At 48.6% G+C, this 27,325-nt stretch overlaps 2 protein-coding genes across 3 annotated transcripts in view; both read right to left on the minus strand.

Annotated features, from left to right (window-relative positions):
• MYO5B (myosin VB) overlaps window positions 1–27,325 on the minus strand; it is a 350,709-nt gene that overhangs the window by 88,986 nt on the left and 234,398 nt on the right. For both annotated transcript variants that reach the window (XM_027575563.2, XM_027575564.2), the window contains exons 11-16: window positions 23,608–23,689; window positions 22,953–23,093; window positions 15,484–15,606; window positions 13,707–13,790; window positions 1,647–1,802; window positions 669–766 (exon numbers count right to left, since the gene is read on the minus strand). In XM_027575563.2, coding sequence (XP_027431364.2) covers window positions 669–766; window positions 1,647–1,802; window positions 13,707–13,790; window positions 15,484–15,606; window positions 22,953–23,093; window positions 23,608–23,689 — 684 coding nt within the window. The remainder of the gene's footprint in view (window positions 1–668; window positions 767–1,646; window positions 1,803–13,706; window positions 13,791–15,483; window positions 15,607–22,952; window positions 23,094–23,607; window positions 23,690–27,325) is intronic.
• Window positions 13,894–14,616, minus strand: LOC113912468 (60S ribosomal protein L15-like). Its single transcript, XM_035723896.1, has one exon. It carries the CDS (start codon window positions 14,576–14,578, stop codon window positions 13,964–13,966), a length of 615 nt encoding a protein of 204 aa, XP_035579789.1. The 5' UTR covers window positions 14,579–14,616; the 3' UTR covers window positions 13,894–13,963.

A 27,325-nucleotide genomic window follows, 5' to 3' on the forward strand; every position in this document is an offset into this window, starting at 1 on the left:
GAAGAGTCACTGCTATATAGATTTGGGTGAGGTCAACCGTGTGGGCATGGACAGAATTGGAAGACGCTATCCAAGATAGGGGTAGAAGAATTTAGACCAGAGGAGGCTGAGGAGTGGGGTGGGGGAAGGTGAGTAGGTATGAGTAACTCTGGAAGCTCAGTGGTAGATGGGGTGTGAGAAATAGGACCACCATGTCTCATCACTCAACATGTCATTTGAGGTCAAGTTTCCCCCATGGAAGACATCTTCTCTGACCACTCCGGCTATCCTGCCACCTCTGAATTGAATATTTGCTATGAGACACAGGTATATCTACATTTACACACTTTTATGTGGTTCTCTGCTTGATTCAGGTGTGCACACCCCTCAACACCACTGTAAACCCCGTGGGATTAGGGAACTGTATCCTCTCATCCTCTTGAATCTTTCTAGACAGCAGACAGGTGGAACTTGGTAAATGTCTATTGGCCTGTATTTAGCACGTAAACCACCTGTGAAGCCTAAGATCAACTATTCATCCTGCTGCAGACTGCCCCCACACCCCCTCCCCCGGAAGGCTGTGCCTGCCTCTCTTCCAACTGAACTTTTAAGGAAACATGAAGAGGCCAGGCTTGGTCAGCCTGACTGCAGCCGAGAGGCAGCTGGCCAATGTCCACACAGGCACTTACTGGAAGGGGAGCTTCTCGTCATTCGGTTTGATGCAGCGCACGTAGTGTGGTGTTGTGGCATTCAGGGTCTCCATGAGCAGATGCAGGGAAGTACGGAACTGGAGAGACAAGAGTCAGTGCCCGGTTGCTTTTAACATTTTGCAGATGTATAATTAACAAAGAAATGCCCAGAGATTGGTGGTGATAGTTGGTGATACTGTTACCGTCATTATGAATCCAGGAAGGACGGGACGAAATTCAGAGACCCAGGGTCAGATTCTCCCTGACACTCCTGCCTTGCTGTAGGTCCAAAATCAAGGCCCTCCCACATTCAGGCATTAGGATTCTTTAAACCAAATGGGGGAGAGCCCAGCTGCTAACACGTCTAACCCAGCATGGTAGATCAAATGAGATGAGAGGGGGTCAGTGCTAGGACATAGGACAGAAGTCATCACGGTGACTGGAGGCTGGTTATTCCTAAACCAGAGGCCTGGGAGCCCCTACTTCCAGTGCCTGGGCATCCTGGAAGTTATGAGAGTAATGTGAAAAGTCTAGAACAGGCAAGTCCACTGCAAGAGAAAGGTTCGTGGCTGCCGGGCTTGGCAGGCACTCCTTTCTCTTGGGAGACACACTGGACATAGAATCCCACGAAGACCCCGCAGAAGGGGCTTCAGTTTCCTAGTCTCCAGACTTCTTTAACCCAACCTGCAGATTCTAGGACCCTCTTGCCTCTTCTACCAGGTGTCTGTGGTCCTATCAGGGGAACTAAATGCACTGCTTGGGGCTATACTCATCCCCTTTCTCTTTTCAGTCTGTTCTTTCTAGAGAGGGCTTCCCAGGGTCCTTCTTCAAAGAGGACATACAGACTGAGCTGGGGGCTGAGGCTGCGGATGAGGAGGCTGCTCTGGCCTCCCTCCAACTCTGTAGCCACCCTCCATCTGCAGAGAGGCCGGCCTGGTCACACGCATCCTGACCCACAGCATCCTGCCAGAGGCTGACCTGGTGGCCCACAGTTTTCTTGTGCTCCTTGTTGGATGCTTTCAGGGGGGGTCTGGCAGAGCGAATGTTGATCTTTGAAGAAGAGCCCTTCCCAGATGTAGTGGTGGCAGGAACGGAGTCCTTGTCATCGTGAAACAAGTCAGCCACTAGTGGGAACTAGAAACAAACACAGGAAGAACACTGAACACAAGATCTCTTAGACTTTCCAAGTAGCTCTCCAGTACGTACCCAAGAAACCTGAAAACACACATCCATACACAAACTTGCACACCCAAGTCCATAACCACATTATTCACAGCAGTCACAAAGCAGGAACAATGCAAATATCAATCAGCTGATAAACAGAACATGGCAGATCCATACAACGGAAAACCGTTCAATGACCTAGGGGAATGAAGTCCCCATACACGCGACAGCACAGATGAACCCTGGAACATGCCAAGTGAAAGAAGTCAGACGCAAAAGACCATGTTGTGCATGATTCCATTTACATGAAATGTCCAGGGAACAGAAAGGAGTTCAGTGGTGGCCAGGGGCTAGGGGAGAAGAAAGTATAGAGTGTCTTTTTGGAGTAACGCACATTTTCTAGAATTTAGAATTTCTCCTATCTGCTCATCCCGAGAAGCCCATCTCTTAAGACCCAGCCCTGCCTTCTCCATGGGCTTTCCTGGGTCACCCCCTCATGTCTCCATCATGCACCCAAGTACCAGCTGAGGTCTATGCTGGGCCCTGAGCCCCATGCTTGCTGAGCCTAAGGCCTTCTGGCCTCCCCCTCGATGGAGGAGGAGGAGGGCAGGGGAAAGGCTTAAAGGAGATAGTCCACATAAGCATATAGTAGTGTGCCCAGCATATCATAAGCACTCAAACATTGCCAGGGGGATATACGTGAGAAATCGGTCTACGTGGTAAATGTTTTGAGCTACAGAGGAAACTCAGAATCATAGAATTCTAGAGCTGGAGCATACAGCATAAAGATCACCTCTTCAAGGGGCAGGTAAGGAAAAACCTCAGGGAGAAGGGACCCTCCAGAATCCTGCTTCCATCTCCATTTGTCCCAGCACCAGGCATGGTGGCCGGTATCGCCTCACCTGGGGCTGCTCATTAGTGACTGAGCCAGGACCAGAACCCGGCTTCCAGATGTCCCCATCAGAGCCCGTTTCAATATAGAACGGTCTCCTGGTCATTTATACCAGCAATATCAAGAAACTGGAAGTGCACATGGGTTTAAGATACGGTCTATCTCCGATGCACCTGTGCAGCATCCTCATTGGAGGCTTTTCGCAAGGCGCGGGGGGGGGGGGGGGGGGGGGGGGGGGCGGCGGATCTTGTGGAGCCAGCACTGGTCTTTGAAAGTGATCCATTCTCAGATGTGATGGTGGCAGGAACAGGGTCCTTGTCGTCATGAGAGGAGGAAGAACACACAAAAGGGAACTTCATGAAACATCCCTGCAGACGACAGCATCCCATGAAATCTGTAGCAGGAGACTGAGGCTAAGGAAAGCTTGAAGGGCAACATCATCTCCATGGAAGCCTACAGGTCCAAGATGGCAGTGACAGTCCACTTATGCTGACATCTTCCTGCATTTAACTTCCCAGACATTCCACATGTTCAGTCCCAGTTTAAAGGAGTATTTACTGAGCACCAAGCCAACAGCTTGGGAAGTAGACGCATCCTATAAAGCAGAGACCCAAATTTCACAATTTAATGGCACACTCCCATCGGTACTCCAAACATCAATATTTCAGGGGTATTCAAAAAAAGTCCTAGAAGCTGTATTAGGCAACACATATGGGCTTTCTCATATTCCAGCCCAGGATAGGCCCTGGCTCATCCCTTCCTGCAATCAGAGATGCCTCACAGCATGCCATCATGATGTAAATATAAACATTTGAGGTCTTGGCATATTAGTATATTACAACATCTGGGAAAAGGAGCAAGATGGTGCTAAGGGCACCGTAACTGTTCCAGACCCTGGGGGTTAGATCCAGGCAACTTAGTTCATTCAAAGGCGGTTTCCACAACCTTATTAGGTAGCATGCTTGGGTTGCAAGGTGATATGACTGGGGGGTGTAAAATATGCAGGGAGCATCCCATCCCCTTGGGGCTGTCTGCCATCTGATCTCCCCCAGGACATGGTAGGATCAGTGGCAATAAGTGCAGGCATTTTCTATGCGGAACTAGGTAGGTGCAAATGTATTGCTCACCGAGCATCCCTCAGTTTGAGAACCTCTACTATTCTTTGCATATTAAGGTAACTTGTAGGATTTCCATAGGTCAAACGCCTAATTTCACCAAGTCTGGTCCTGTGCAGAAATATCTCACAGTGTGAGAGGAGCATAGAAGGTTATGATGGTTAACACTGAAAACCAGATCAAATGCTGGGTCGAATTATGAGTAGATCTTCTGTATCAAGCTTTCACACTAAAACAGAGGAAACAAAATACTTCCTCCTAAACTCACTCTTAGGTATTATCAGTTTACAGTTTTTAAACTTTCAATTTGAGAGTCCAAAGTAATTGCATACCACAAGTCAATGGTTTTATACCACACATTAGCTAGCCAGATGGGTTACAAAGCAGTTAAACAATTCTGTGTGCACACACATGGGCATACGTGCTGGAGTCAACACACGTGTTCTGTAAGGTTCCATTCGCACTCGCACTTGTCGTTGATCACAAACACACCAGTCATCAGAAGCTCCTGACTTCCATTTCTTACCACAGTGATCTACATGCAAATAAAGGTTGTGGTTCTTTAACTCCATGGTCTGGGTTTGAAGTTCAGTCTAAAAGTACCAACTAATGACCTTAAAAACAAGGATCATCTCGGATAAGCAGCTTAAGTCCATCCTCACTGCTGGCTCCTCTGTGGCTGACATCAGCTGGTCACACCACAGCACTAGGAAAAGCTACCATATTCCTGAGTAAGACACGCCCCAATCCCTGCCAAAGGCCCTTGTCAGCCAAGTGGCTTGGGAGGTCACCCCAACGAGATTAAGGATGTCTCCCAGTTTCAGGTGCCAACAGGTGACAATTCAGTTCCTATTTCAGCATTTTTGGAGCTAGATCAACAACTTCTGTCCACACATGGTATTTCAAAAATCATAAATATTGCCTTTCTCAAGGGGGAATTAGGCTGTCAGAGGAATAAAGAGGACTCCAATAGGATTTTAAAAATCTGTGGCTAAAATGTGCATACGCCAACATCATAAAAATGATACATTAACTCATTATTTCCATGTGCTTTCAAAGAACAGGAAGTAAATATTAGTAAATATTGTCAAGCAACTAGACGGACTGGTTTGTTCATTCACTCACCAATACGTAATTGACTGCCACACAGCCAACAAATAAATACTGTGCTTGGAGCTGGGAACACAATGAACAAAACCAAACAGAGCCTTTTAGCTATCATGGAGTTTATGATCTAGCATGGAAGGTGAACTCTCATCAATTAACCCCATAATTAAAAGTTTAATGTCAAAAAGATGATTTCCTCAAGGAAATAAACAACAGATGCACATGACCGAATCAGGGCCCCGCGTTAGAAATCAGGAAAGACTTCTCTTAGGAAAGGATGTTGGAGCTGGTGGGTCATTCGGCAGGGGGGTGGGGGGAGGGTTAGGAAAGCATGTTAGCAAAATATCTGCATGTTCAGGGAGCTGATATAACGCCAGTACAGATCCCGAGGGGGAAGCAAGAAGGACCAGCTCATGCAAAATCCTCCACTGAAGATTTGGGTCTTTATCCTAAAACCAATGTGAAGTCATTAAGGGTGTTTTTTTGGTTTGGGGTTTTAAATAAGAGCAGCTAGCATTTATTGAGCACTTAGAATGTACCAAGCATGAAATTCATTCAGTTCTCCCAATGACCACTTGGTATGACATCCCATTTTACAGATAGGGAAACACAGGCTCAGAGCCTATAGAGCTGGTCAGTGGCAAAGCTAAGATTTGCACCCAGATGGTCTGGCTCCAGAGCCCACACAATGGGTCACAGAGGGGAGCAATGACCAGGGATCTTTTGGGAAGGATCACTCTGGCTGCAGCATAACAGAGAGCCTGAAGTCCACTGCACAGGAAGCTCTAGAGCAGAGCAGTAAAGAGATAGAAGAGCCTATCACCTAGCAGATCTCCGGGATGTAAGGTACTACAGGACAGGCACTGAGCTAGGGTTAGGAGACCTTTTATATCCGACTTCACCACTTAATTAACTATGTGACCCATGGAAAACCTCTTAACATTAGATTTAAAATTTCTCATCTGTAAAAATGAGAGAATTGAAAAATAAGATTCCTTTAAGTCTGACCTAGATTCCTGCATTTTCTATCTGTAGTCTCTCCCCTTTCCTAGGCGCCTTCCCTTGAGCACACAGCTATGTTCAAGTTCTTTCCATGCAGGACCATCTCCCCGTCCAGCTGGCTCTCCCTGTGCCACGCCTCCCTCCCCCCCCCCCCCCCCACGCAGGCCAAGGCACCCGTGGAAACTGCCCTGGGTCATCCCTTCTCAACCGCGACACGCCCCCCGCACCGGCCATGCCGTGGTCTGCCCCCCACACTGCTTAAACCGACCCTGAGAGCGCCTTCTGGGGACCCCACTTGCCAAATCCGGTGGCTGGAAGTGGCCCAGCTTCACTCTCGGTCGGACTTGTCCTTGGTGAAGGACCCAAGTCCCTTCTGGGAGGCCCTCTTCCCTGACTGGGCAGCTCTGCTTCCCTCCCACAGCTCTTTCCCGGCACCTCCCATGGGCCCATCCTCCCGTCTCCCTGCAGTGCGGCCGTTTCCCAGGACAGCATCCTCATCATTTACCTTTTCTAATCCTCGTTCCATGGACAGTCTCCTTCACACCTAAGGCTTCAACTACCCCCTTCAAGTCTGTCTCTCTAGTCTTGATGTTCTTCCACAACTACGATCTGCAGTTCCAACTATCTGCTCCTTATCTTCCTCCGTGTGTGTGTTCCGCTGGAAACTCCAAATTTGACATGGCCTACATGGCCCTCACCCATCAACTGCCCAAATTTGTATTAGAGAGCCTGCCAACACCCTATTTCTTATCCCCACATCCCCAAGTTCTGTCCATGGTCAAGTTCCAGCAGTCCTGAATCACCAGAACACTGCTGCCCTATTCAGGCCTTCCCAAGCTCTCCCAGATCACTGCAGGTTCTTGGAACCTGAGGGTCTGGCTCCAGACACACCTTCATCCCTTCATCCCAACATATCCTACCCACCAGCCAGAGTCTTCTCCAAATACAAACCTTATCCAGCAACTCCTTGGGTAAAGACTTGTGAGTCCTCATGGTACTATCACACATAGTGAGAACACGGGGAGCAGCAAAACCAGCAGTGAGTGGGAGGTGGGGAGAGACAGCCGGGGCACAAGAGGGATGGTGGTGGGGGCGGGGGGCGGCTGATGCCAGAGGCACACGTGACGAAGGGTCAAGTGCCCAGACTGCAGTGGAGAAACTCCCACAGGGAAAGAACCAGAGGCTAAAGGCAGGTTTGCATTTTATTTTTTTTAAGATTTTTATTTACTTATTTATTTGACAGAGAGACACACAGCGAGAGAGGGAACACAAGCAGCGGGAGTGGGAGAGGGAGAAGCAGGCAGGCTTCCTGCAGAGCAGGGAGCCCGAGAGGGGCTTGATCCCAGGACCCTGGGATCAAGGCAGACGCTTAACGAATGAGCCGCCCAGGCGCCCAGGCAGGTTTGCGTTTTAAAGACATCAGTGATTCATCCAGTTGGTTGTCTCTAAACACAATACTGACTAAATTGTAATTCACATACTTTCTAAAATGGATTTCCAAGATGTTCGAGTCAGGGGTAGAAGTTACCACATGCATGATGATACGGTTTCAGGAGTCTAATTTACAGAAATCATTAATACCAGCTTTTCCTCTGAAAAAATCTATTAACTTCTAAGGTCAAGAGAATGTATTAAGGCTGCACATGGAACTTTGAAATCAGATTCAGCAGTAAGAACACTTTAAAATTGAAGCCCCTTTCTCTTGTTGCAATCAGAAGCTCCTCCCTGGGCCCTGTGCCAGAATTTGGGAAAAACACAACCAAGGTTTAATCTGGAGAATTTGCGTTTATCCTAAAAGCTAGGTTTTAATTATAGGTCTTGGCTATTGAGACTGCGTTTGGAAATGATAGGATATGTGGGGCGGAGCGGGAGAGGAGTTTGCTGAGACATCAACTCTAAGAAAAAGCAGTAATAGAACAGACAAGAATACTGACGGCTGTATTACCCTACCCCATCTACCCACTGGGACGGGGGGCCTGTAGACAGGGGCCTCCTGGTCTCAGCAGGGTCCCAACTATAGACCAACCTGAAGTCTCAATGAAAAGTAGTTACATGGAGCTCTTGCTTGACGGACAATTCGCGCAGAAGAATGAGCGTATGAGAATGCGTTTTCCTTAATTGACTAACTCCAGTTATACTTTAGAGGCCCTGGGAAGTCTATTTATGAGCTGAGTGACCAATAATGCACAACTCTAACTCATCTGGGGGCAGTCCTGGGAAGCAGCATCCACGGGGGCATTTCGGAAAATCTGCTCCCTCCGATCAGGAAAACACTCAGATGATACCTTCAAAAAAACCAAGCACTTGCCTGATACCGTTTGATACTTCTGTGGTACTCTCTGCTATTCACGGCTATGGATAGATTTTTAAAAGCTGGAGGCAAATCTATTTGAAAAGGGATTAAAAGTAGTATGAAAACACTTTTTACAGACCATTCGATAGTTTAAGAAAAATGTCAAATACAGCTATATACGTTTATATAGCTGTTACCTTGGAAATCATGCCTGTTCACTTCTGTAAGAACACAAAACACCTTTCCTCTAAAACAGACGCACGAAACTGAACTAAAGACATGCTCGAAGCACCATTTGATTGGAATCTCTTGCCCAGAACCTTATCTATGAAAACTGGCTGCAGACCTAATAAAAAATACACTTCCTTCTTGGGCAGTTCTTTCACATGGGTACTGCTGCCCTTCGGGGAAAAAAGCTCCAATTTTTAGGTACAAAATATTTTGTTTAAAGGGGTTTTAAATGGGCTTTGGAGGAAAAGTCTCAGCACTTCTCTTGTTGTTAAAGACAAAGTTGGACTTCCCTGTATCGGAAAGGGGATGATACAGTTTTACCGACTAAAAAGTTCTTACGTGGTTACTATTCTAAACATTTTTGTAAGTTTTTTTTTTTTAACTACCAACGCCAACTGATCTTAAATAGGAAGCACTTCAAACACCTTTGAAAGTGTTATATTGTATGTCAATTATATCTCAAAGCTGTCATATGAATAGGTTTAAAAGTACTTTTTTAAATTGGAGTATGATTAACAGCAGTATATCAGTTTCAGGTGCACAATATAAGGATTCAACACTTCTATCCGTTACTCAGTGTTCATCATAAGTGTCTCCCTGATCCTTTACTTCATCCCTCCCCTCACCCATCCACTGAAGAGAGAAGCTGTTGGCAAGTGATATGGGAACCCAACATCAAAAATAATGACTTAAAAAATGTGAAGATTCAGAGGGCCCGAACAGTTTCCCAAAGACGACACAAATGGTAAATGGACACATGAAAAGATGCTCAATATCACCCATCGTCAGGGAACTGCAAATCCAAACCACAACGAGGTATCATCTTACACCTGTGAGAACGGCTAAACTAAAAAACCCAAGAAATAACAAGGACCGGCGAGGAACAGGACAAAAGCGAACCCTCACGTACTGTTGGTAGAAATGCAAACTGGGGCAGCCACTGTGGAAAACAGCATGGAGGTTCCTCAAAAAAATTAAAAATAAAATTACCACATGCTGTAGTAATTCCACTACTGGGTATTTACCCATAGAAAATGAAAACACAAATTGGAAAAAAATACATTTTAAAAAAGCAAATGTATTTGCTCAAAGTGGAATGTGTCTGTGACCCACAAAGAACACACGAGTGCGGAAACAACAGACACATATACCGTGTCATTCCTTGAGGAGCTGAAGTCCGGCCGAAGTCAGAGAAAGGAGACCCAGAGCACACGCACCTGGGCCTTGTCTGAGGTACACCACGGTGACTCTCGGACCTCACGGATTGCTACGGCCCAGGGTAGGTGGCCTTGGGCCAATACGGTCCCCTCGACCTCTGCACCAGATTGGTCCTGAGATCCCTTCTGCTGGGATAAGGGGAGAGCCGGCCTCAGGACTGCCTGCCTGGGAACCACCACCCAGGATGGTCCTGGCTGCCCAACGCTTACTGACAAACTCCACATCCACTGCTCGTCACTCTGACCTACACTCAGTGCTGCCCTGGCATAGGAAATCTTAAGTGTGTGCTCCTTTTGGGATTCTTTTTTTGGATATTGTTTTTTTATAATAAACACTGAGAAGGAGAAGCCTCCACTTTTAGTACCTAAAACAAATCAGTCTGTTAAGGACTTAAAGTCGTGTTTTAAAGAGGCATTTCCTAAGTCTCTATTTATAGCTCTCCAATAGCTGAGAAAGCAATTAGCTACGTTATAACCTCTTAGGCGGTATAACTGGCTTTCCTAATTACATTCTCATTAACAGTTTTATTTCACTGCTCTTAGTGGGAGTGCTTTAAACATCCCTTTGGCTGGTAGGCTTCACGGGAGTCTTCCATCCCATACAGCTTAATTATTCACAATGACTTCTTAATTTCTTATGAGGGGTGTCACACAAAAGAAAAAAGCTAATAGGTGTCCCATAAAATAAAAATGCTTTAAGTAAAATTATGAATTTACATATAGGATTTGAGATTTATCTTTGCTCAGGGAGATGAGCAACACAAGAAATGGGGCACTAACTCCATGCCACAGGGCCTTATATCTTTCTAGGTTTTTATTTTACACTCTGTAATATGGAGTTGGAAACATAAACCTCATAGGACTGCTGTACAAAGTTTTACAGATGACACGAGCTCAGTGAACAATGAGCTTCAAAAACGCTACCATGACAGGTGCTGCCAGACAAGTCCATCTGTCCGAAGGATGTGAAGCGCAGTGAGAACCACTCTTTGATTTATAGCTGCAGTCTGGGTCGGGCCCATCTGTGGGTTTACAGGGACCTGGTTTCGATCTTCGCTTTTTACCTTCTGGGACTGTCTGCAATGGGCTCAGGGTGGAGAGTTCTCAGCCATCCTCCTGCTAGGGTCTGGTAGACCTGAAGGCCCCTCCTGCTTCATCTCTGAATGCCGTGAGAGGCTGGGATGGGGCTGCAGGTTGGCAAGAAGGTCACTGGTTCTTAAAAAGATTAGCTGGTAAAGGGGAAAGCTAGAGTGTGGCAGGTGGGTAGGGAAGAGGAGGACCGTTACCTTTTAAGAGTAGACCCCAGACTTATCTTACAGTCCCAATTTAGGAATATCTACAGACTTTTAATGTGCATACTCTTTGAACCATCCACTTCACTTCTAAAAATTTACCTGACTGATGTAATTGCACAAAGATATGTGCAAAGGGCATTCATTGCGGCCTTATCTCAATTAGCAAAATATCAACTGTTTAAAAAAGAGAAGAGATACATAGTCGTGTGGAAAGACAGCAAAGATCTAAGTGAAAAGTCAGAGAGAACTATGTATAATGTGATTCATTTCAAATCTTAGAGATGTACCAATATGCTTGCGTATGCAGAATGGTACCTGATGAAAAGGAGGGTCAAGGAATGGCAGAGAATGCTTTTAAAGCTTTTTAAATTGATGAGTCTGTATTCATGTCTAATAAAAACCCAGCACCTCCAACCTAAAATGATACCCCTGTACAGAAAAGAGCTAACACAGCAAGCTTGAGACTGCCACCCCTGGAAAGGCCTTGGCTGGGGTCTGGGAACTTGGATTTGGGGAGGGTTTTCACCAGACTCTGGTAAGAATGGCTCACTGGGTCTGAATGGTTTATGCAAACAATATGGTTTACACTGAACACCTGCCTTCCTTCTGAGAGTCTGGAATTTTGGTACATGCTAGGCAAAGGGTGCCTGTATAACTGACTCCCAATAAAAGCTCTGAGCCTTGGCTCAGACAAGCTTCCCTGGCCGATACTTCACATGACAACATCCCGCTGTGGGAATGACGCACAGGGGTGCCGCGCCTTTCCCAGTGGCTCCCCTCCTGGGAGCGTGGGCCTGGTTTCCCCTGGACTTCACCCCATGCACTGTTCCCTTTGCTGGCTGCTTTGTAGCCTTTTGGTCTAATAAGTCACAGCCTCAAGTGTAACTATCTGCTCAGAGTTCTTCGAGTAGTCTTAGCAAATAACTGAATTTGGAGGTGGCCTTGGGGACTCCCAACAAATTCTTTTTTTTTTTTTAATACTACCTTCTTGACCTTTACAGCATTACCAAAATCCACAGGACTGTAAGATCCAGGAGGTTAACTATATGTATTCATTACCATTACATAACACACAAATACCCAATAAAGGGGAAGAAATGTCAGTTACTAATCTGCTGGAGAGATTCCGCTTTTACTTTTTAAGATTCCTGAGAGACACTCAAAACCAAAATCAATACACTGGCAGAACCAGACACTCTCTCCCTCACCCACCCCTCACTGTGCTCTTACCTGAAAAGAGGAACTTAGAACAAGACAGTGAAGTTTCTCAGCCTCTGAGGCCACTGTGTCACTCACAAAGGAGGCCACAGGGCTCTAAGCATCTAAGAAACAATGAGGCAATGTGCTCCAAGAGCTCACGCCATCCACTTCTTCTCTCCCTGTGGCTTGTGCCTCCTCTGTACCCACCTGCCCTTTTGAAGAATGGAAAAAGTCCTATTACCCACCATGCACGACAGTGCCACAGACTCGGCAAGCTGAGGGGTTAACCTTGTGCGGAATTCCCGAGTGATACTCACATTTACCCAGATTTCCCTCCAGGGCACCTCCTTCCCAGATGTTGCAGATCTCCGGAGAGGACCCTGGGCACGGGTCTGCCCTGAGCCGTCCATATGCTGGTACTGACTCAAAGCCACCCTAAACCCGTCGCCTGGGGCCATGGGATTTAACGGCCTGTACTTGCCCTTCTGTCCTTGGGTCCATTTTGCCGGGTGTATTTTCTCCATTCTGGCATCTTGCCCTATCACATTCATCTGAAGCTTATCACCAAGAGCCATTAATCTGCAATTTCTAGTGTATCAGGTCCCTGCAGCCAGTTCGGGAGCAGGAGGTCTGGGAGAAAGCCTCACAAATCCTGGAGAGTCCCTTTCGGGGTTTTCTTGGAAGGGCTGCTGGCACATGCATGGAGCATCAGTGTGTTGGCCCTCGGGAACCATGGTGCCCAGAGACAACCCCCACCCCCAGCTGCCGGGCCCTCTCCCCACGCCTCCCCTCATTCCGGCAACTGTGTGATTATCTGCCGCTGACGGCCCACTACGATGTAAGCACCTACAGGGCAGAATTGGTCTTATCCACCCTTGCATGATGCTGGCTGTGTTTGGGGGCAGTGCCTCACAACATAGGCACTTACTATTTGTTTAGTGAATCGGTGCCTTGTTTCCTCTGCCTGTAGAATGGACACAATCTTTCTATTATGCTCATGAGAAGGAAATAAATTCTGGAGATAAATCTATTTTGGACACTATTAAGTGTCCCTCAAATCCTACCCTCTGTTCCACTGAACTTTTTGCTTATAGGGAGGCTCTGTAGGTGCTACACAGAAATGTACAGATACCAGGATTTGAGGGCATCTAAGTAATCCTACCACCTGCAGGTGAGAGAGGACGACAAATAACTACCAGTAATGTTTTCCTTGCTACACTTGCCGCTGCCCCCCCTCCTGACGGTCACCTTTCTCGTGCCCCCCCCCCCCCCCCCCTCACAATGTCATTCTATTAACTGGTATCTTTCCCAGTCGCCCCTGTCCTTCACCATCTCCTGCTTTCTTCCCTCCACGGGGCCGTCCTCAAATGTTTTCAGATGGAAATAACCTACAAGCCCCTTCACATTCGCCCTGCCTGGCATCTCTGCCTTCCCCCACGCCCTGGGGTGGGGCCAACGCCACCCACGCCCGGTCCTGCTGTGGACGTTTCTGCTCTAGCACCCCACCTCTGATGTCCTTTACCTTGCTGGCCTTCAGGATGTTGATCTGCTCTTCATACACCGTGTCTCTGTTTTTCTCCAGAAAACCATCTGAAAGGTACTCCACCTGGGGCCCCAGAGGGAAACAAAAACAGGAGTCAAGTGCTTCAACCTGACCAGGCGCCTTCCACAGCTGAGCACCTGAGTCCTTTCATCTCATCCATATGGTGTTTTCTTTTCTTTTTTTTTTTTTGTCCTAAATTGTTTATTAGGTAAGATTTTTTACAAACATTACTTATATTAGCGGTAACGGTGGAGCTGGAGAGTATTGCGTCTTCTCCATGCCGCGCGGCGAGAACCACCAATAGTGTGGTGGAACTTGTGACCCTTTCCAAGGCCACGGCTCTTGCGGCCTGCAGATGTCAGCCCTCGCATCTCCCTGTGCTTGTGGACTGGTTTGGTGATCCACTGGGTGTCAGGATTTCTTCTGATAGCTTTATGGAATGGATCAATGAGGATGACCTCAAAGAATTTGTACGTGGAATATTCGCCAACCCAGTATGAATTCAAGACTCTCAGAGCCCCACAGTGGCGCCCAGCTCTCTCCTCTGCAACAGACTGAAGGCTTCGGGCAAACTTTAGCTGGTTAACACCATGATGGACAGGCTTGCCGTAGGTAGCACCCTTAGGAACTGGGCGTTTGCGGCCACCACGACGTACACGAATCCGATATATGACATAACCTTGCTTGGCCTTGTACCCCAGCCTGCGCGCTTTATCGGGCCGGGTTGGGCGGGGAGCCCTGTGGAGCGCAGAGAGCTGGCGGTATTGCCAGCAGCGCACCCTGAGAAGAAAGTGCATTACATCGGACTGCTTCTTCCTCCATAGCTCCTGGATGTACTTGTAAGCGCCCATCTTGGCCTACCTTTGAGCTGATGGCTGCCGCCGGACGGAAAGGCCATATGGTGTTTTCTAACGAGTGGTGAGTAGCTGGGAAACCCACAGATTTCCCATTTAGAATGCAAACCCAAGATGTGATCAGGATTTATATAGAGGAAATTGAGTATTCATTTTGTGGAAAAACATTATTTTAAAAAAGGGGTTCCCATATGATGACCTAAGGCCTCCTTTGGGTGCTGAAAAGGCTATCAAATTAAAACCTGCATTTTGTTTTTGAAGATTTTAATTTGAGAGAGTGTGCACGTGAGCTTGTGTGCATAGGGAGAGGAAGAGAGAATCTCTCAGACTCCACAGAGGATGGAGCCAGACTCGAGGCTTGATCTCACAGCCCTGAGATCATGACCTGAGCTGAAAGCAAGAGTCGGATGCTTAACTGACTGAGCCACCCAGGCGCCCGTGGAGTCTGCATTTTAAGGAGACCCCAGGTGATTTATGTGCAGATTAAAATCTGGAAAGCATGGGCTAAGGCAAACAGAAATCCATGCAGGAAAATTCTGTGTACACCAGGTCCCAGGAAAGGAGTCACCCAAAGAAGAGCGCCATTCTGTTCTCATGCTTTCTTTCACTCTCCAGGGTGGACTCACAACTGTTTTACGTGCTCCTGTCCTCCCAGGAGAGAGACGCTCAATATTTGTCGAGCACATGACTGCGGAGCTGTAGCCCCGCTCCCACCACCTGGGGCTCTGCCAGTGTAGTGACAGTTTGATGTATCACAGAGGGGATGTGGGGAGGGAAAGAGGGTAGACAAAGACTCTAAGAGACTTTCAGGCCACTTGAATTCAAGAGAGACCACTCCCTCTTAGCCCTGAGTCTCTGTAGGGTGGGGCTCACAGAGCACCGAAGCCCACAAAGAGACTCACCTTATCAGCAAAGTGGACGACAATGAAGGCCGTGTTGGACATGCGGGGTTTCTGGAAGTGTTGACTGCCAGAGTGCCGGTCATAGAGCTTCTGAGCCCAATTCTGGTCAGTTCCTTTGGGAACCTGCAGAAACACGCAAGAGGACAGAGTGCTCTGTGAAGAGGAAAAAGCAAGCAGAGAGCCATGGCAGAGGGAGATGGAGTCCACCAGTAAGTCGACCTCACAGGGGCTGGACCCTAACTGGACAAGGAAAACAAGATTTGGCCACGAACACTTTGGATCCCGCAGAGCCTACTCTCAACCCCGCCGGGTGGGCTGGCTCCAGTGGTGTCCCTAGGAACGCGCTGAGCCTCCAAGAATCTTCTGGTTGACAGGTGCTGATAGGGTTAGAGGAGCATCAGTTTGGAGCCCAAGGTCACAGGAGCAGTGTCAGAACGAATCTGAAAATGTGTCTTCCCTCCAGGTGGGCCCGTGACTTCAGCATCACGACTGTGCCATGCCCACCGCTAGTGCCATGCTCCGGCTCACTCAGCCCAATGCCTGCGGCAGGAAAGCCTACCCTCTGTGCTCATCGAAACACCACTGTCCAGGCTCAGCTCAAGTCTGCCCTCTTCACTGAAGGCTTTCCTGGCTACTCTTGATCTCACTTGGGAATTCCTCACAATTAAACTCCTATAACATATGCACTAATACAGTCCAACACCGGGTTTTGCGTATTGCTTCGTTGCTACAAAGTGTAAGCTCATTGGGCTTAAGGAATTTTAAGGGCTTATTTATTTTTTTACCTGCCCCTCAGGGAACTTGGAATTGGGTTCTGGGCACACACCGGGTATTAAGGACCTAGTGAATGAGCTATGCAGTACTTTCTCTGCCCTCCCCAAGTTTAAATTTAGAAGTTTCACTGCATTAAGCATTCTGAAGGGCAGCCCCTTCCAGTATCTTGAGAGCTGGCTTCAAAAGTGAAACAGCAACTCACTCTGTTGAAAATATAACACAGAGTCACTGTAACCACCATTCAAATTGTCCAGGATGATGGTCCTCCTCCAGGGGGCAGGTGTGCCCGAAGACCAATGCACACAGCCATTCCTCAGTTACATCTCACAGCTGGACCTGCCCTTTATTACTTCATATTGTACATTTGGACAAGGCAGGGTTGAAGGTGACCCTTACACCAGCCATTTAAAAAGGGTTTTGTTTAGTAAACCAACAAAATCTGTGGCATAAGAAAAATGCCTACACACTTAAGAACAAATTTCTAAGTGAGCAAACCAGATTTTTCTCCATATTCAATTTAGTGTGACCATTATTGAATACCCAGTACTAAGTGCTGTAGGTAATTCAAGAAAAGAACACTTTTTCTTGACAGAGGCTATTAATTGTGTTGAGCAGACAAAAATACACTGGATTCTCAGCACTCTTATATACACTGTTTTATATTGGTATTCATGCACTTTGTGTTTAGAAACAGCAGGTACACGGGAAGGGAAGGGTCAGCTGCGCAGGGCTGCTGGAGGTGAGGCCAGAGGACAGGACCCCAGCAGACCTACCAGTGGCAGGACTGGGGCAGACAGAACAGGAGAGGTACGATGTGAAGACAAGACTCACTTAGGTCAACACCCTTGCCAGCTTCAAGATCATCTTGTCCTGACTACGAGAAACTGGACTTCTGTTAGCAGACTTCATAACCCTACATCTTCCCTAATTCAGCCTGGCATGAATCAGTGAGCGAAGCAGGAAAACAACACGTACCCATATTTCCTGACAAGGGCGTTGTTTCTTAACCACCACCCTCAATGGAAAGTAAGGGCCAGCAGGAATTAACAATTAAGATTCTCGGATAATATTAACAGCGAATGCCCATGGCACTTATTATTGGTCAGTTTTCTATAATTTTAGATGTATAGACTCACTTAATCCTCACAAGAATCGTATCAGCTAGGCACTATGTTTATACAATTTTACGGATGAAGAAACGGACACAGAGAGGTTAGGTAACTTGCCCAAGGTCACACAGACGGGAAGCAGCAGAGCTGGGGTTCAAACTGGGCCAGGTTGGCTCCTGGAGCATATGCTCCCTGCTACTGTGCTTTCCTGCCTGGCAAGAGAGATTTAAAAGCAGCCATGAAGATGGGGTTAGATGGAAGGCACTTATCTCCAAAAAAGATTCGAAACAAGCATAGGAAGAAGCGAGCAAATCTTGCGTTTTGATAAAATACCATGAAGAGGAGCCTGGATCCTAGCTCTGTCCTCATCTACGTGGGAACTGTCCCTCAGAGACTCAGTTCCCCTGACCCGCAGCGTTGGCCACTTGTCCAATCAAAAAGCGCAGGTTTGAATGCATATGAAATGCCCAGAATAGGCCAATCTTTAAGGACAGCAAAAAGAGGAGAGGCTGCCTAGGGTGGTGGGGAGGGGGGAGTAACGGTGGGGGTGAGGAGTGAGTGCAGGGGAGGGGAGAGTGACTGCGGGTGGGTTCTGCTATTGTGGCTCGGCTCTGAACCGACTGCCAACCAGGGCTTGTAGATTTTCAATGAGCGAATTTTATGGTATGTTAATTGCATCGCAATAAAGCTGTTAAAATGCATTAATGCCTGATTTTACTCTTCGTTATTGAAATTATAAAATTAAAAAAAAATAAGGAAGAGGGCGAGTCCTTAGGCTCCCCAAGCCCCTCTTCCCCAACAGCCTGCATTATAAGCCCAGGGGCTCAGGCGCTCGGTGGCACCAGGGGCGGAGACGGCACCCTCTCGGACTCCTTCCCTCGCTCCTGGCTACTGCCCCCAATGCCTGTTCCAGGATTTTACCTTTCCACCCTCACAAAACGCCCCTCTGTGTGCTCAGCAAAACACCAATTCCGGACCAACCCAACTACCCATGGGTCCGTCCTCACACCCGAGTGGATGAGACCACATGTCAACTCTCTCCTTCATCAAGTCCTGCTGGTCATTTATTATCAATCACTATTACTGCCAAAAAAAAAAAAAAATGCCATGACATTTCACCATGAGTGGGCACCTCTGTGGATGAGGACACTGCCCAGATCTAAGCGGGGAGCTGGCCTCAATGACTCCCCTCTCTCCAGGGCTGGTCTCTGAGCTTCCCTGTTGACAGGACAATCATTCCCCTCCCGGCCTCACTTTCTCCCAGCATCCAAGCCGCCCCCTCTTGCACAGGACGCATCTCCTTGAGGGTGCCAACCAAGCGGGAAATCCGAGGCCCGCTTTACATCCAGAAACTCCCGAGCATCCACAGCTGTCCGCCCCTCCTCCCTACACTTCTCCCCACCTGGGGTCTGTGCACTCACCCCTGCCTCCTGCGGCCACGTCCACCTGCCTTTCCTCTCACCAGCTTCCTGTCACAGTCATGCCTGCCATGGGGGAGGGGGTCAAACCCACCACCTCTGCTACCTCACCTCATCTCCCCACTAAGTCGCAGAAGCTAGGCTGCTGCCCAAACAGCTACCCGACCAAATTCTCTGATCCACAGGCTTGTTGCCAAAGGAAGGGGCCCCCTGAGCCCCTGTGCACCTCCCAGCAACCCTTTGTCTTCCCTGCCTGGACCACATGAGGAAGCCTCTCTCCATCTCTCTCCTCTACCTTGGCTTCCACATGGCGGTCGGTGACGTCCATGAGAAATTATTCACGTCTGATCACACCTGTCCCTGCCTCCCAGCCCCGCGTCCCCGGAGCCTTCAGAGTCAAGTCCAAACACCCTCTCCGGACAGAGCCTCCCATTCTGATGGTTCTTGCTTTACCAGCTTCACCTGCCACCACCACGGGGTCTGGACAGTCCGGGCCACTTCAAGTTCTCTCAGTATGACGCTCCCACTGCACAGGAATGGCACCCCCACTTCCAACCTCTCTGCTTCAACGGCCCTTTGGGGGAGGCTTCTCCCCACAACACCTTCTCCTCAGTCACCTTGTCCAGAGCGTTCCCACTCTGTCACCATGGGGATGGCTGCAGCGCTGGCCTGAGCCCTCGAGGTGCTGCATGAAGGGCAGGGACTCAGGCCGTCACACGGGAACGTGGGGTTTGCCCGGCAGGTACAGGAGCAGAGGTGGGAAGGCCCCTTCACCTCCCTCCCTCCCCAGTTTCAACCTGTTCACAAGCACGCAGGACAAGGAGACCTCCGGGGCAACAACCCTTGGGCTTAATACCGAGTAAAGTCTCCTGAGAGTGGGCTGGACCCAGGTGAGGAAGCAGAAAGGCCTTCAGGATGCTGTCCCTCCACTGCCTCAACAGCAAGGTACAGAAGGTCTGCCCCCACTGCCGGCTCTTCAGGCGGCTCCCTAAGACAAAGGAATCCTACTCACCCAGGGCAGAGCCTGCCTCCTGCCTCAGGACTGCCCTGTGGGGCCCCAACACCCACTCCCCAAACTGAGAGCATCTGTAGTGTTACTCGCAAGCATTGCTTCCAGGGGTCAAGGTATCGCTTTCAGAAAATCCCTGCTGATGCCCACCTGTCACTTCCAAGGAACCATGCACTGACCTCTCCTGTCCCATCAGCCCTAACTTGTGGTTTCCTCCAAGAGCGAGGGCAGAGAACGCCTGGTCTGAATGTGGCGTACGTCGTGCAGCAGCCTTAGAGAGCACGGGGGACGGGAGAGGTTTGTTTAAGAGCAGCCTGGAAATAAACATTTCCTGTAAGCAAACACCCTGTATCCTGCCCCCTTGGTTACTGACAGAGCAGCTGTGGTTCATGGTGTGGACAGGGGCTGACTACAAATCCACGATAAAAAGGCTTTTCCACCTGAAGGAGCCCTGGGTGGTTTAACTCCTGGTCTGTGAGCACCCCTGCAGCGGCAGGCACCCATCACGGGCTCCGGGGCCACCCCACCTCCACATTTCTAATTTAAATCCCAGCTCACTGGCTCTGCCTACTGCTGTGTGTCTTCTCCAGGAAAAGTGATTTTCCCAGTGGCTGCTTTTATAGCACGAATCTAATCCTTCATGTGGCTTTGTGTCCCGTCACATGGGGGGGTCACAGAACCCAATTCTTCACAGCACAGTCCCCATTCTTCGTTCTCATTCTGCAGCGTGTGTCTGAGCTGCAGCAGAGGAAAGGAATTTGGTCTGAGGCAGCGCTGCAGTCCCACAGGACAGTCCTGAGGGCCACCACATCGCCTAGGTACAGCCAACTCCGGGGGACCCCCTCCCCCACTCAGGCTCAGAGCCAGGGCGCTTCCAAAGGGTGCAGCAGGCCTCCCTATTTTGTAGCATTGGGCTCATTGCAGTAGGATCTCCCTACAGGAAAACACACCCTTTTAAGGCGTAGAAGGCCATGAGGTCTGACAAAGGTCCCACCACCTGTTGGTTCCCCCTCTAGCTGCTCCGAGCAGCCGTATCACATCGCACTGAATCACTCTTGACTCCCAGAGCACTTAGCTCCGGGAGGAAAAGGCTCCACACCGGGGTTTTGTATTCCTCCTTAACGAGGTGCTCATGTTGTCCACCGCTCCACTTTTCCGCTGAGGACCTCCCACCACCCTGGGAACCACCGGCTCCCCAAGCCCACAGAACTCCGGTTTCCCCTGGCTGGCTTGCCTCCCACCCTCTGGATAGCAGTCTGAGGTCCCTGCACCTGTGTTCCTACCACTCTGACTTGACATTCCTGGGACCTGTTCCCTTGGGCAGTGGCGCCCCTCAGATCCTCAAACCATAAGCCAAAGCAAACCCACCCCACGTGGTCCTTGATTGTCTGCAGGATAAATCACGGGAAATCAATTAGGCAGCCGCTTGATTCACAGAATCCATCATCCTGAAGCATTAGGTGTTTTTCTAAGAGGTGTGTGTACACAAGGAAGGAGAGACCATGCCCCGGGGCTTTATGTGACAGCGCTTGGAAGAGCTACGGTAGAGCAGCACAAGATAAACCACCTACTTCGTGTGCCTCCTCAGAGCCTCATCAGGTCTTAACCTTCACCCCTGGGGAGGGGACTGAGGAGCTGGAGTCCTGGAGCCAGGGCCCGGGATGGACACAGGACACGGTGGTGCTTTTGGGGCTGTGGTGTGGGGTGGGAGAAGAAGGTTGCCGACAGGAGCACACATGACACTGGAGGAGGGGAGCAGGGCGCCGCTGAGCATCAAAGCGGGCTGTTGGCAGTGGATGCTGAACCCAGAGAGTGAGTGAGTGGGGAACCACGGGGCACGGGGAGGGGAACGACACTCAAGATTTGGGGCCATGATTTCGGTCATTTAGCCAGCTGTGCTCAATGCAGGAATCAGTGTCCTATCAGCTTTACTGCTACCTCACAAGCTGAGCACGCTTAGGCACACGCCCGCCACGCTGAGGAATAAGCCCTGCCTGGAGCTGACTCAGGACAAAGCCCACAACTCTAAAGAAATGCTAAAAACTGTGAAGAATGAAGATGTACAAGTCTGGGGATTTCAGTGTATTTCACTCCCTCTTCTACTGTTCCACTAACCATTCCTTTTCATTGTCAAAGACAATGAAATAGGAGCACCCGCCTAGAAGGGAGACACCTTCTCCTTTAAACCATCAAGTCTCACTCAATCCGGGGAGGCAAGATGTGCGAGGCCAGAAAATAAAAGCAACTGGGTTTTTTCCTTGCAGTACCCAGAATTGTGTGGTTTCTACACGTTTTGATGTGAGTTTCCACTGCTGGAGGACTGTACCCTCTTATCAGTAACCACAAAACTAGGTGAAATGCTGAAGATCATCAGATCCAGCCCCTACTAATTCATAGAGCAGGAAATGGAAGGCCAAAGAAGTTAGGTGATCAATAAAACCCAGATCCTCGGGACTGAGCCTGGGTGGCTCAGTTAGGCGTCTGCCTTTGGCTCAGGTCGTGGTCTCGGGGCCCTGGGATCGAGCCCCACCTTGGGCTCCCTGCTTAGTTGGGAGCCTGCTTCTTCCCCTCCCTCTGCCCCTACCCCCCCACTCATGCTCGCTCTCGCTCTCAAATATATAGATCTTAAAAATAAAACCCAGATCCTCCTGCCCCACATTTCCAAGGCTGCCTGGCTCTCCCCATGCTGGCCATTCAGAACATTCCTGTCCTACAAAGTAGAATCCACAAAAACCTAGATGAGGGGAACCTATGGACCTCATCTGCCACCAAGCTTGCAGCTCTATCACTTGTAATGCATCTGGCATGACAAACATGTGCTGGGCTCTTGATCTTCACTCTCTGGGGATGCCCGTCTGAAAGTTGGGGTCTTTCTCTCAGCACCTAGGATATCTGGGGCACCAAATCCACACCACCGTTCTATTGTGTCAATCCATACCATCCATTCTCTGCCAAGAGAAGTACACATTCATCATCACAGTTACCTTCTAGCATGCAGAATGGACACCAAGGTTTCTCTCAGCATGCTAAAGGTAGGCTAACTGCACATGCAATCCCAGCTCTGAGACCTCACATGCTCCCTTGCAGCACACAGCTGTCCCCGGCACATCCCCCAACCCTGGAACTGAACTAATACAACGAGTGCATCATCAGTTTTACCTTACACTCTTCATCCAACAGGTCTAAGATGCCCAGCTTTGCTTCTATGAGGTCAATACAAGGTTGATTATCATAAAAATCAATCAAGGTCCAGGGGATCTGCTCCTTCATATATTCTTCTTGCTCTAGTTTGAATACATGCTAGGGTAAGAAGTGAAAGGTCAAGGTTAGTGAACTGCAGGCACATCCCGACGTTTATCTCCCCTGAGCTTCAACCGCATGAGCTTAGAGTCCCAGAGAAGGGCATAGACCCATCAGAAAAGGTTTGGGCACTAAGTCACAGTTGTGACTGCAGAAAAGGAGCTAGGTTAGGTGACCCCCCCTCCCATTTCCATGTGAGCCCTTCTCTAGAATATTCTAGTAATCAACTGGCTTGCAGTTCAGCAAATACCCCAGAAGCCCAGAATCAGGAGGTATGGGAGTCAAAACCAAGGGGAAGATCATTTACCCTCTCAACCCAGCCACCCCATTCAGACTTCCTCCCGAGCAGCAGGGAATGCCTTCCCAAAGCTGGGGCACCAGCAAGACACTAAGAGAAGGCTGGGGCAGAGCTAGCGCCTGCTGGCACTGGATGGAAGAGAAGTGCCCCAGGCTGTTGCTCCCAGGGCAAGAGGTACCCCCACCCCTACACCCCAGGTCCAGGAGCCGAGCCTACCGAGTTGAATTGCTGCTGCAGCTTCTCGTTGGCATAGTTGATACAGAACTGCTCAAAGCTGTTGACCTCAAAGGTCTCAAACCTGACGGGAAAGGGAGGATAAAGGGGCATTTGTCTTACTGAAGGAATCACTGCGACTTCCAACAAGGCCACTCTCATCTCCTCTCCCCCCGCATCCAGCTCCACCCTCAACTCCAGCACAGAAGTCCCTCACAAGCCTGGGAGGGGGGCATTCTGCCCTGAGGGGGTGTCTTTTTCCAATTCTCGCAAAGGTCCCTCATGGGCTGGCAGTGTCCCCCCACCCAACACAAATGACTCACAATTTAACCAATCCCCATTACAGGACATTTTGGTTCTTTTCCGGATTTTTGCTATCAATGCTGGCAAATATTGTATATACATCTTTGAATTCATAATTCTTTCTGTAGGATGCTATCATCCTAGCAGAATCACCATGTCAGAATATGGTTTCTTAAAAGGTAGAAGAAAATTAACTTCCAGAAAGGTGGAACTAATTGATGTTATCACCCCACATCCACCCCAGCCTCCCAATGCATGCAAGTGTCTGGTTGTCCTAGTACTGGTTAAGGATGTTTTGTTTTTTGAATTCATCTTTGTGAAGTTCGAGTTTACACACAATTCGATGACAATCAGATGTGCAGCTTAGAAACTGGCAGGAGGTGGGGAGAACTGATTTGGGGGAAGGTGTACAAGACCCAAGGCAGGAAGTCAGGAAGGCAATTATTACTGCAGTAATGATCCCAGAAGACCAATCGGGGCGTGACTTAAGCTGGTGGTAACTGAGTAATGAAAAAGGATCTAAAGACACTAAGGGAGGGAAAAATGAGAGGGCTTCAAGCGACCAGTGGGGCACAGAGGCGAGATTCACTCACACAACCGAACGGACGTGGTAAAGCTCGCCAAACCAGAATGGTCTAGCAGGATCAGCAGCATTAGCTACAAATGAGTGGGGCCATCTTGTACACTGGGCAGAGTCATCAGGCCGAGGCAGTGGAGGGGCAGAAATGCAGGAGGAAGAGGCGGCTTCTCCTCATTCACACCACGGTTGGAATGAGCACCTACTGAGAGCTCAGCCCTGGAAGCTTCAGGAACTCTCACTCAGTGCCCACAATGCCATTCTACAAGTGGAAGAGACTAAGGCATGGGGAGATTGAATAATCTGTTCCAAATCAGAGTCAGTATGCAGAAAGCCAAAATGTGAAGCAGTGATTTTAACTTTTTTTATTATGTTAATCACCATACATTACATCATTAGTTTTTGATGTAGTGTTCCATGATTCATTGTTTGTGTATAACACCCAGTGCTCCATCAGAACATGCCCTCCTTAATACCCATCACCAGGCTAACCCAACCCCCCGCACCCCGGTGGGCAGACAGTGATTTCTGAGGCCACATTCTTAAGAAAACTTTAAGAAAAGGCAGAAAAGATCAGAAAAGGGCAGTAGACAAGGATACTTCCCAGGAGTAGGAGTATCAACAAGGGACCTGAGGTGGGGGTAGGGGCGCACAGGCTTCAGCCTCCCCATAACCTTAAATTTTACCCCCTCATTCTTCAGTATAGGCAAGTAAATTTTCTCAATCTTATATAAAATTATGCCAGTCTTCCCCAATAGATTGTACTCCCTAATTACCACTCCTAAATAGAAATGTCGGTGCTGCAGGCTGGTAGTATTGGAGAGGCAGCACCCAATAGAGAATAAATGCATCAGACAGCCAACAGGGCCGTGTCAGTGCCCAGAAAACATCAGGCTTCTCCCACCCCTTGTGCCTACCTCCCCCACCAAGGTATGAGACATGGAGAAGTGGAGAGTCATTTTGAGATCAAAGGAGTCAACTGTTTGGAGACAACCATATTAAAAAACAGCCTTTAATTGTAAGTTAATAAAAGAAGATCAAAGACGCAATGCCCAGGTAGGAGCTGCGCTCTAGGCCATGCAGGAGAGGCTACTGTGCTGGTTGTCCTGCTGCACTGGGGGGCCCCCTCAGTCCAGGTGATGGCCCTAGACATGGATTTTTGTCACTTAGAACCTCACTTCCTCCCATACCCCCATCGCACCCCAACACAGATTGCTGACACCGGTAAACCCCCAGAGGAAGCTTAATAAAACCTACAGGAAAGATAAGAGTCACCCTAGCAATTGGCCAGATAATAGCGATCAGGTGTTCGTGCAGGGCTCGGACTGAGCTCCACAGATAAAGGATTCAAGTATCTCCCACTTGTCATTTCTTAAAGGTTTATGTTGGTAGCACTCCACCAAGAATATTCTCATTAATTTGAGATGGCCTAAAATTAGCTCACAATTTCCCTATTTCTAAGATAGGATCTGGTAACAATTCCTCCGCCATCTAGTGTAATTACTGTCATGTCTGCTGAAGGGCCAGAGATGAATGAGGGGTCTGGGGAGCTTGGACATTGTCTAAGATAACGGACCTCAGAAAGCCACAGCTAGAGAGATAGGGCAACTTCTCTACAATAGGATTATATCTGTAATAATTCTTCCCATCACCAGAGATGATTTTTTAAAACACAATGGATCAATTTATAGTTCACAACATTAAACTGTCACAAAGAAATTTATATACTAGAGGGAGCTGGATTTCTCCTGTACAATGTTGAGAATATTTAGACCGGAATCCTTGGGTAGGAGAAAAGCAAAACACAGAATAAGACTTGATGCTGAGACCCAAGGTCTGTATTCTTGGTGGTACAAACATCACCCCTACCTTCACTAGCCTCCTATCCCTGAAACGTAGTAAAGGATAGAATTTCCTTCTGGCTCTGCTCCAATTTCAGGGTGTGGTAAGGGCCACAAATGTCTTTAAAAATAAGGTAGTATCTGTTGGAAAGTGAAACTGGAATAAAAGGAGGTCAACCAGGCCCTCTGAGTTAATTATTAACCTCCACAAACCTCTTGCTCCAGAGCAGAGGCCATGTAAGGCTTTTAAGGGCTGGGAAACAGCTCTTCCCCTGGAGCATGGCTCAAAGGAACCCAACTTCTTAGCTCAGTCTCCTCTCTTTTACCAAGACCATGCTCTACCCTTCTACCAAGGTCAAATGACAAAATACGGGTTGTAGGTTGGATATAGAGGGAGGGGCTGCCAGGGAATGATTATTAAAAGTTGGACAAGTCCTGTCAAGGTCTCTTTCCCTCCTGAAGCCCATGAAACCTCACAAGGGCACCCTGTGGTCTGTTCACGAGGCCAACCCCTCTGATCTCTTTACTAAATAATCTGGGGATGCTGGCCATACCCTTGAACTCTGTTCTTAGGCTTCTCTGTGCCTAGATGCTCCCCCCCCCCCCCCCCGCCACAGGATTTGGTCTTCAGATATGGCACAGTACTAGGTGCTGCTCACATCCCAAGGCCAAGAACGGTTATTCTTCTGGAGGACCTAAATCCCTTTATTTTGCAGTGTGCTCCAAATCCCTGCTCCTCTTTGTGCCAAGAACCCTGGTGTGGGACAGAAAAATGCCCACCATATGGAAATCCTCTCCCAGCCCATCAGCCAACTGTCTCAAGTACTGCAAGGGCTGCAAAACAGCTATCAGGAAGACCACAGGAACCCAGCATATGCAACCTCCCGAGGAACAGAGATTTGGTGCGTTATAGGACTTTAATGGTGGGTGAGCTCATAGGGGTGCAGCACGGACAGACAGAAATGTGACTTTTATCTGAGCCTTAAGAATATGTATAGGT

The sequence above is a fragment of the Zalophus californianus genome, chromosome 14 (genome assembly GCF_009762305.2).
Source record: "Zalophus californianus isolate mZalCal1 chromosome 14, mZalCal1.pri.v2, whole genome shotgun sequence".
NCBI classification, from domain to species: domain Eukaryota; kingdom Metazoa; phylum Chordata; class Mammalia; order Carnivora; family Otariidae; genus Zalophus; species Zalophus californianus.

Coding starts and splice junctions, on each gene's coding strand:
- LOC113912468 (XM_035723896.1), bottom strand. CDS start 14,578: ATGGGCGCTTACAAGTACATCCAGGAGCTATGGAGGAAGAAGCAGTCC.